Source organism: Simochromis diagramma, unplaced genomic scaffold, assembly GCF_900408965.1.
Source record: "Simochromis diagramma unplaced genomic scaffold, fSimDia1.1 OVJJ01000619.1, whole genome shotgun sequence".
NCBI lineage: Eukaryota > Metazoa > Chordata > Actinopteri > Cichliformes > Cichlidae > Simochromis > Simochromis diagramma.
In genome coordinates this window covers 206,799-217,233 of record NW_024386917.1, presented here as the reverse complement: position 1 = coordinate 217,233, position 10,435 = coordinate 206,799, and the positions used below count along the sequence as shown (strand labels likewise).

Here is a 10,435-nt window from a genome sequence, read left to right as displayed (position 1 = left end):
AGTGTGACAAACGCTTGCCTCCTGCTCATGGGTGTCATCTATGCTGCCAACTTAAGTTACCCACTGAAACTGAAATATACGTTTGAGGTATTTCAGAAGCTGTTTCTTGAGCTTGACATCCTTAAAATGTCACCAAAGGTCCAGTCTCTCCACAAGAAACTTTTAGCGTGAGTGTTCCAGTGTTATTTGTGCTTTTGCCCAGCACAATTAATTTGTTTGCATTTTGTCTGTTTTCTGACAGTAATTTCAAATGTTGCTCAGTTTTATACAAGTTCTTTCTGTCCTGAACGTTCTGAGAATGTCTGCAAAGGTAGTGATTGCAACTGGACAGAGTTGATGTATGTGTTCTGAAAGTTGATTAGAAGAAAGGGGACAGTGCACACGGAGTTTTTGAATAGCATGTTTTGTTTTGTTTTTGTATATGTGTATATGCTCTGTTTTGAAATTTGCGAGCAAGAAGTTCTATGGCCATGTTTTTTGTGGTTATAATGTTATGTAGATATTTTAAATATATCTATGCCATTTCAACTGTGAAATAAAAGTGTCTCTTAAGCTGCAAATATTTGTTTTGGAAAATATTGATTTATTATTTAATAGAATAATAAGAATATTTATTCAATTCGATTAATATTAACTAGTACATTCATAATAAATATTACTTAATAATTACATAGAATATAACAAAGAAAAGATGAGTAAGAAACACATAGAAATATCAGCAATGTTCACTTGAGTTTTTTTAATTGGATGCAATGGTATTCTGAGTAAAAGTTACAACCTATAGATGAGTATTGCCAGTGCAATTTACTTGTGTATTTCACATAAAAAATAGATGGTTCTAGTAAGTGAATATTACTTAGAAATAGCCCGAGTAAAGATTACAAGCACTTTCTGTGTGGAAAAAGTTGCCTAGCTTTTTTTAAGTAAATGTCACTCCAATTTTTTTTCAGTGTAGCAACCATAACAATGCATTCAAAGGAGCTTGCAAAGAAAGGCGTCTGGACTTCTTTAAGTTACTTGAAGACGTTTCACCTCTCATCCGAGAAGCTTCTTCAGTTCTAAGGTCAAATGGTGGAGAATCCCAGATATAAGCCTAGTGGGAGTTTCCCCCCACACAGGGACAAAAGAACGCCCTGATGATCCTCTAATTGCCTGAGACAAGGTGTGAAACTGGGTGTGGGTCCCAATCAGCCAGAGTTTCGGGTGAGTTCATTGTGAAACCTGGCCCCACCTTATCATGCGAATTCCTGAGATCAGATGGCCCTGGGCCATCTGATCTCGCATGACTACGATGACCTGGATGACTGAGAACCTTCACAGACATAACAATGCATGTATTTGTATCTAAAAAATCACAAAGATGAAACTGAAAACTTAAAGAGGGATAGGATGAAAATGGTAACAGATATGAAAAATCTGAATTATACATGAATAGCCCAATACTTTCAGAACATTTTAAAGTTTGAATGGTTGTTCTGTCTATGTCTGCATTTAAATCCTAACCCTGAATAACCCTAGTCGCCCATGACAAGCTCAACTATTAGCAAAGTAATTATGATTTGTTATCCTTGTGAGAAGCACTTTGTGATCTTTTATCTAGAAAGTACTATATAAAAAAATGTTACTTATAAGATTAAAAACTAATAATTTGCAGAACCCCTTGTGGGTATACATGACTTTATATAATGGAAGTATATCAAACTCAACCAAATGAAATGTGAGATTAAATATTCTCAGTAAAAGTGAGAGTGGAAACATCAACATGTTGCTGTTTTGATGTTATCTATTAACAAGATGAAAATGAAAGTAAACTGTGATCAAGGGGAATTCCCAGAAGTCACATGTTCTGTTAAATTGAAAGTAAAAAGGGATTTGGAAGACTTTAAAACTGTAGATAGGTTCACATTCTGGCATTGGGTGGCAGGCTTTCTCCAGCAAAGGTAGGTTCATTTTAATCCAAAGCAAAAATGAAATTGTTTCTGTAAACTTTGAATTAAATAGAATAAATACTTCATGTTTCAGTTATGGGTTCTTCGTCTTCAAATATAGCTGCTCCACCTGAACGTAAGTTTATTCAAAAGCTATAATGATACGAGTTGTCATCCAATAAAAAAAATACACTATACATTGATGTTATTTTCTCATTAAATTGTGTCTGTAAACTTTGAATTAAATAGAATAAATACTTCATGTTTCAGTTATGGGTTGTTTTTTTTTTCAAAAACAGCTGCTCCACCTCAACGTAAGTTTATTCAAAAGCTATAATGATACGAGTTGTCATCCAATAAAAAAATGCACTATACATTGATGTTATTTTCTCATTAAATTGTTTTTTCTCAGTTCTTGAAAAACCATGGAGGAAAATTAACAATGGGTGAGTGAAGCTCACAGAAAAAAATACATTTGAATTATTTCCTCTGTTTAGTCAGTAAACTACCCAGATTTTCCATGTCTATTCATTTTTTCCATGTAAGGTGTGAGATAATGTAATATTTCCTTTCCTGAGCAGAGAGAACTCAACTGATCAGCATTTTGTGGAGAACTACAAACCTGAGGTTGAAGAACAAAATCTTAGGATCCTTCTTCATGGTCCAGTTGGAGCTGGAAAATCTAGTTTCATCAATTCTGTAAACAGTGTCTTACAAAAGAAAGTATGTTGCGAGGCTTTGGTGGCTAACTCTTGTGACTGTTTCACCAAAAAGGTATGGACAGAGTACAACTATGCCAGTAACAGTTAATATGTGACTCACTAAATAACTTGTAGGCAGATCAGTGATCTGGCTTCATCCATGAATGTGCAAGTTGGTGAAGGCTATTATCTATCTTTTACTGTCATGTATGCCAAGTTAACATGTGGTGAGACCTGGAATTGGATAAATGAATGCACCATGTTCCTATCCTATCAGTAGCGTCAATGAGCTAACCTGGAAATAGATAGCACTAGCTATTTCTAGATACAATAGCTATTGTTGTCTAATTTTGTTAGCCCCTCCTGCCTCACCAGCTCGTGGTACCAATGCCACTTTCTAATAGTAGTGGCACTTTAGTTTCTCTATCAGATTCGCCCCTTGCTCACCACTTCTGGTTTCAAAAGGCCAAAATAATAACTTAAAAAGTCTTCACCTTGAAGTTTCGGTATGGAATTCCACTAACCCAGTGGTGATGCTATGGTGGCAACAAGTTATAAAAATAACAAGAGCTCAGTAGATTGTAAATTTCTTCTGAATTTATAATCATTATGGGACCTGTTTCTGAGAGTGTTTGAATGTTAAAATAAATAAATGTATTCTCCATATGTGATCCACAGTATACAACCTACAAGATCAAAAAGGGAAATGCCGTTTACCGTTTTTTCCTAAATGACATGGTAGGGTTGAAAGACGCAACCAGCAGAAGAAACAGAAGGATTCATGTGAAAGATGTCAAACAGGCGCTGAAGGGCCACATAAAAGATGGTTACGTGGTAGAGTTACTGCATTTTTAAAATTCTGACATTCAGTTAAAAGAAAAGATTTTCATATTATTTTTGGTAATTTTTCGATAATTCATCATTTTACATTATTTGTTTTATGTTTATGCTTTATCTTTTAGTTCAACCCTGAAAATAAACTGTCAAAAGGCGATAGTTACTACAACAGCACTCCAACTGAGAACGACAAAGTGCACGTTTTGGTTTGTGTTGTTGATGCCAACACTGCATCTCTGATGAATGATGCCACTGTGGAAGCAATACAGGACGTCAGAGATGAAGCCACTGAGCTGGGTGAGCAAAAATCACTCCTTCTTTTTACAATGGGACCAATTGCCTTAAAAAATCTAATGTAAGCCATCAGTTGTTATTGTTTGTTGCCATTTCAGTGTTAACACCCATCAATAAAGAATAACACTTATTCACATTGTTAAGCTATTAGTCAGTCCTTAATTCCTTCCTTTCCTTAATTCCTTTCTTATAAAGCGTTACTCTTAGTATATAATTTGTAAATACAGATAGAAATGTATTAATTAGAAGGCTCATACATAAAATATTCATGGTATAATTTCTGAAGTCAAAATATGTGATTAACAAAGTAATTAGATACAAATTTACATATATAATGACTAAGCTATGAGCTCATTGTATGTGAGTGTGTTAATAGAGAGTTTAGAAATATTTTTTATAGTCAAGTATCTTGCGTGAGCTCATCAAAATAGAGGATTATTTTTGCCTTATACAGCACTTATAAGTGAAAATGAAAGTACCTGAGGAATTGAACAAATGAGAGCTATCTTCACAAGAGCAAAATGGCACACAGCACAAAGACAAAGAATATACAAACAGTATACAAACCTAACCCACCTGATATTTGAAGAATGTAGGTAGGATCAGAGTCTAAACCAGAGTTTGTAAGATGGGTTTAAGAGAGAGCTACACTGAGCAATTGGAGCCACAGCGCATCCGTTTCTTTGCTAAAACACCCACAGTTTCCCCGTGTATATCCTGTACATTATCTAATACTATTCCCCCAATGTCAGACTCGTATCTGCCACGCAGCAGCGCCAAGTACCTGGTCTTTGGATTCACAGTTATAATCACAGTCATAATCACAGTCATTTGGAATTTATCAAATTTTCACGAGTCTCCTCACATTAAAATATTGATATTTTAAGCCAGGGGTATGACCTGATTAGGTTTACCTGCAACCTGACATACATGGTAACTGTTGCAAAATTTAGAAACATCACACTTCATACCAGGCCAAAAGAAATGTTTTAATAGTAGCTGGTATGTTTTCGTGATGCCCAAGTGTCCCGACCACTGGCTTTCATGGGCAAGGGCCAGGATCTTTTGCCGGTACACAGAGGGCACTACAATCTGCTTGACCTTACGCTAATCTGCACCTTCTGCACCTGGTGGAGACCACTGACGCATTAGAACATCATGTTCTACAAAATAGGCTTATTGCTCTTTCTCGACTTGCTCAGCACTTACCGTACGTTTGAAACAGCTCTGTAGTGTTTCATCAACTGATTGAGCTGCTGACAGCTGGTCTCTAGTCAAGGGCAGCAAAGAGACCTTAGGAAATGGATCAGGGAGTGTAACCCATCTCTATCCCCCGTAGAACAGAATTAAAACCACATTCACTTTCAGCAGAAAACGGTAAAACACTTGAGAGGATGACAGTTTGAGAACCTCCAGTGTCCCTTAATATACGCACAGGTTTTAACTCAGATGGATTGTCTGTTAGCGATACTGAGCCATCAAAAATGAATGGTTCGAAACAGGGGTCTGGCACCCTACCACCACAACCATGGACCTCATGACGGGCCTCAGCTTTTACAAAACCCACCCCTTTGGGTTGCTGAGCATTTGATGTTTTGCATTTTAAGGCTAAACAGTCAGCAATCACATGTCCAGTTTTATGACAGTAAAAACATTCACGGTTTTCCCTAGACCCAGACTCTTTAGCTGTGTGGCGCTGTTGCACAGAGCTAACCCGTGGCTTCTCACTGTCAGTATACGAGGCTTTATGAGTGAGTACAAACTCATCAGCAAGAACAGCACCAGATGCGAGTGACGTCACTTTCTGTTCATTCAAATATAGCACAATACGCTCAGGAATGCATTTCTTAAAATCCTCTAACAAAACTAATTCGCGCAGAGCGTCATAGTCACTCGCTTTTGAAGCAACACACCACTTATCAAAGAGAACCCCCTTTTCTATTGCAAACTCCACATAAGTTTGTGTTGGCAATTTCTTTTGCTGGCGAAACCTCTGCCTATAGGCCTCGGGAACTAGCTCATATGCCTTCAAGACAGCTGTTTTAACGCACGAGTAATCTAAACTGTCCTTTAAAGAAAGTGCAGCCACCACCTCTTGGGCTTTGCCGGACAGTTTGCCCTGTAGCAAAAGAGGCCAAATCTCACTAGGCCAGCGATACGTTCAAATGCTGCAAAGTATGTATCAACCTCAGTTTCTCTAAAAGTGGGCACTAAAGAAATGCACTTATTAATTTTAAAAGCAGAAGCGGACGAGGAGGTGGGACCAGAATTGTCAGCAGAGACAGATGAGGCTTGAGACTGAGACTCCAGCTCAAGCTTTCGGAGCCTAACGGCTATGTCTGCCTCTATTTCCAGCCTTCTTATTTCGAGCTGAACCCGCCTGTTCTGAGCCTTCTCCTCAGCCTTCTCCTCAGCCTCCAATTGGAGACGTGCCAGCCGCACCTTCAGCCGATCTCCTTCTCTGCCTTCTGAACTCCCAGAAGAGAGTGGGTCATAGCGAGGGTCATAGCGAGGAAGCGTGTGCGGCGTTTTTCCCCGCTCATCCCCCTGACCATCCCCACTAGAACCATTTTGGCCCTCTTCAACTACAGCAGCTTGGCTTGGCACACCAGAGACCACAGGCGAAACAGGCGCTTGAAGCACACCAGCTCCCACCAACTTGTCCACCACTAAGGCTTTTATATCACACTTACGGAGGGTTTTTGAAACTTGCAGCTGAAAGTGATCCACAATTTGCAGCAAATCATTTTTGCGACAGCTATTAATAATCTCAAGAGATGGGGCAGTTATAAAGTGCTGTAAACAAAACGCAGCCGACATAGTGCTTAATCTCTAGTGATAAAACAAACACCCCTTTTTTTTTTTTTTTTTTTTTAAACCCCCCTCCCAGGAACAAAGACCCCCTATGAGGGATCCCGGACGAGCCCCCACTTATGTTACGACCCCCTCTGCTAGGCGTCAGGGAGGGAATAACATACATGAGCCCCCCAACATAAAAGGTTTTAATTACAAACTTTAAACAGAAAACCGACAGGGCTGTTCAACAAACCACTGGGCAGACAATTATTACATAAAGAAAGAACAGTCACGAGTAAAAGTTAAAGGTAAAGGTAACTAAGGCAGGCTGGCCGCACACAAAATAAAAGCTAGGGTTTTAACTAAGAAAGAAGCCATCTATGTCCACTGTGAGCGACCATCTTTGAACAGAGGCGGGGGTTTACGACACCAACTCTCTGCCATCTATAATCCAGTTTTGAGATCCCTTCCCAGACGCCTTAACGCCCACTCACATCCTGGGCCATCTGATCTCAGGAATTCGCATGATAAGGTGGGGCCAGGTTTCACAATGAACACACCCGAAACTCTGGCTGATTGGGACCCACACCCATTTTCACACCTTGGCTCAGGCGATTAGAGGATCATCAGGGGTCCTTTTGTCCCTCTGTGGGGGGTCACTCCCACTAGGTTTATATCTGGGACTCTCCACCATTTGACCTTAGAACTGAAGAAGCTTCTCGGATGAGAGGTGAAACGTCTTCAAGTAACTTAAAGAAGTCCAGACGCTTTTCTTTGCAAGCTCCTTTGACTACGATGACCTGGATGACTGAGAACCTTCACAGACAGGTTTTAACTAAGGCAAGCCAGCTTCACAAAATCCTACTCACAGCCAGCTAGCAGCTCAAAACTCTAATCAGGCTAAGTTTAAAGCATGCACCAAGATTCGACAAAGTTCAGCAATATGAACAAGTTCAACAAAGATCGACGAGGGAGGCACGAAGGGCAAACTGCATGTTCAGTCCTAAGCAGCAGCCACTGAGTGAAGGACCTCCAGCCTTTTGTAGCCACAGGTGGGCACGATCAGCCACTGATTGCCTCTTGGAGCATCACGGGATCCCCGGGCAGCCAATCGTCCGTGTGGTCTGGCACACTTCATTCTGCATAAGAGAGGGTTGGCACGGGTCTCCCAGTAACCAATCACACACGAGTCCTGGAACACATTGATTTACCTAGAGGAAGGCGGGGCCACCTGAGGCCAGAGGCCGTAACAGTAATTTAGAGTAAATTTGTAGTTTATCATTAACAGGAACACAGTAGAAAGAAACTATAACATTCGGATTGTCTACATTCAAAGGAACTACTTCCTCTTCCGCCTTTCATAGTCATGTACAAATACGGCTGTATAAAAGTCTAGCAGCCCCTTGGCGCGCACTCACAACAATGGCTGAGCGTAATTGGAGTCATGCGCGGACTTATTTTACCTCCACAAACAGCTGGGACATGGTTTGCAATACATGTGGCAAAAAAGTGCTCCAAGAGTGAGGTGTTGTGGACATAATAGGGATACATTCAAAAGGCGTTATTATTGGTCATCCCGGAAACAGCGGGGGTGTCCAAATTCAGAGGCTGCTTCCACCTGAGGACCTGGCCTTCGCGGTCTAAAGAAAGCCGGGTAGTACGTCACGAGCTCCCTCGGTGGAGTGAAACTCTGCTGTCTGCTCCTTTCTATCTAAAATATAACCGGGCACTGACATAAATTCTCGACCGCCTCACTCTTCTGTTTAATCATTTTCTGTTTGACGTTTATTCAGCTGTGTGAAAACCCCGGAGGAACCCACCCGAAGGATTAATAAAGTTACATTTAAAATGTAATGTAATCTAACTTTAATCTCAGCCAAACCGATTTACTCACGAACAAATAAAACACTGAAAAGGCCAAACAATTAACATTTTTAAGTTATCAAAGTGACTTGTATATCATGTTTAACCCGAGTAGTGAAAGACCGCGGGGTTTGAAGACGATGTGTCGGTCGGCTCAGATATTTGAAGTTTACACAGCTACCTGAAAATATGTTTAAAAAAAATTGCAACCCAGAAAGAGAAATAAGAGTAATATTAAAACTAAGTAGCTGCCGTCATTGTTGGAAACTGGAACTGGCTGGGCCGCGCTTTGAATTCTGCGATATGGTTTTTCAATTTTGTTGTCCGGGTGGAAAATCGGGAGAAATGAAATTCGGGAGAATGGTGGCTCTGGGAGATGTTTGGGAGGGGCACTGAAATTCGGGATTCTCCCGGAAAAATCAGCAGGGTTGGCATGTATGGTTGCGGCAACATCACTAACCTTGTCAAACACCTCAGAGTAAATCATATCACAGAATATGACGAGCTATGTTGAGGCGAACTGAAGAGGAGGAGAGGGACAGGTGCTGCTAGGACGAGACAGACCTCTCTCATGGAGTCCTTTAGTGATGTAGGCTGGTAAGGTGTTCAAATAGCACGCAACTTCATGTTTTTTTATTTCTATATGATGAACTCTGCATTATTAAGTGATAAAAACAAGTAATCCGATATCCTGTAATCATTATGATGCTATCATTTGAGATACAATAAATAAAATAAGTTTTTGTACAAAGTATCGGTATCAAATCAGTATCGTCGATACCACCCTGAATGTTACTTGGTATCGGATTGGAAAGGAAATCAGTGGTATCGCACATCACTACAGATAGAAATTGGACCACCGTCTTTTATGTACAACTAGAAGTGTTAGGAAACACGTATCTCACATCACAATCCATTTACTCAACATCTGTATTTTATTTTGTCAGATATTCCACAAGTGGCAATTTTCACCAAAATTGACGAGGCTTTTCCTGAGATAAAAGATGATGTGACAAATGTCTACTGGAGCAAATGTCTGCAGCAAAGGGTACACTATTTTAATAGAACTGTATACAGGAATGCATTATAATTAAACTGTCAAAATAATTCTCATATTTTTTTATATTTCTTGTTTGTTTTTTTAATTTAGATTGAGGAGTTCAGCAAACATGTGGGCATCCCTATTAACCTTATTTTTCCAGTGAAGAACTACCACTCAGAAAGAGAACTGAATCCTGACATTGATGCTGTAATAATGAATGCCATGAGACACATCATTGACATTGGAAATGACTCCCTCAACAGAAAGTTAAGACCCCAGACCTAGACATCCACTGTACTGAAAGTGTGGTTTTGGTTCAAGTGTTAAAACCATCGCAATCATTGTATGTGTTACATTGTGTGTGAGTGAAAAGCATGGTTCCATCAAAAGTCTGAAATCAAGAAATTTAATTTCTATATTTCCCTGAAAATTTCCAAGATGTGTTTTAAGACTAGTGGAAAAATATGAATCCTCTAAATTTGTTTTGTAAATGTTTATTATTAAAGTTGTTTTAGTTTCCTGTATTACTAGATGCTCTGTCAAAGGCCAAAGGGAGACTGAGCCCATAAATACATACATGAGGCAATTAGGGAGACATGAAAGCCCTGGGTGAACAAAAATTATTCTGACTATAATCAAGGAAACAAAACAGAAGGAACAAAAGAAAAAAAATGGTAACAAAAAAACCCCATAATTGTAATAAACTACATAAAAATGAGAAATTTATAAAGTAAATAACTGAGATCTCCATAACTCCATACAATATGGGTATTTGAGGTAAGTCTGGAAAACACACAAAGCTTCCAAAAAGCTTGAGCTTGTCAAAAGTGGCCTAGAGGAGGCCACTTAAATAAAGAGAGATCATTACAAAGAATGAACATGATTTGTTGATGTACACAATTTTTATAGAGGTATTTGGCAGACTCCGATGGCCCATCTCGGCAGTGATAGGGATTAGAGCCAGACCCGTAAAG

The 10,435-nt window shown here is 39.5% G+C and overlaps 1 protein-coding gene across 2 annotated transcripts; it reads left to right on the top strand.

Moving 5' to 3' along the window:
• The first annotated feature begins 1,736 nt into the window (after positions 1-1,736).
• Positions 1,737-9,985, top strand: LOC120736389 (interferon-induced protein 44-like). Of its 2 annotated transcripts, XM_040036442.1 has the most exons (8): positions 1,738-1,940; positions 2,023-2,064; positions 2,341-2,374; positions 2,510-2,702; positions 3,308-3,463; positions 3,592-3,763; positions 9,367-9,467; positions 9,570-9,985. In XM_040036442.1, exons 2-8 carry the CDS (start codon positions 2,025-2,027, stop codon positions 9,744-9,746), a joined length of 873 nt encoding a protein of 290 aa, XP_039892376.1. In that variant the 5' UTR covers positions 1,738-1,940; positions 2,023-2,024; the 3' UTR covers positions 9,747-9,985. The 2 variants fall into 2 exon arrangements, with proteins under 2 accessions (XP_039892378.1, XP_039892376.1); XM_040036444.1 differs by having other exon boundaries at positions 1,737-2,064.
• Positions 9,986-10,435: the final 450 nt, after the last annotated feature.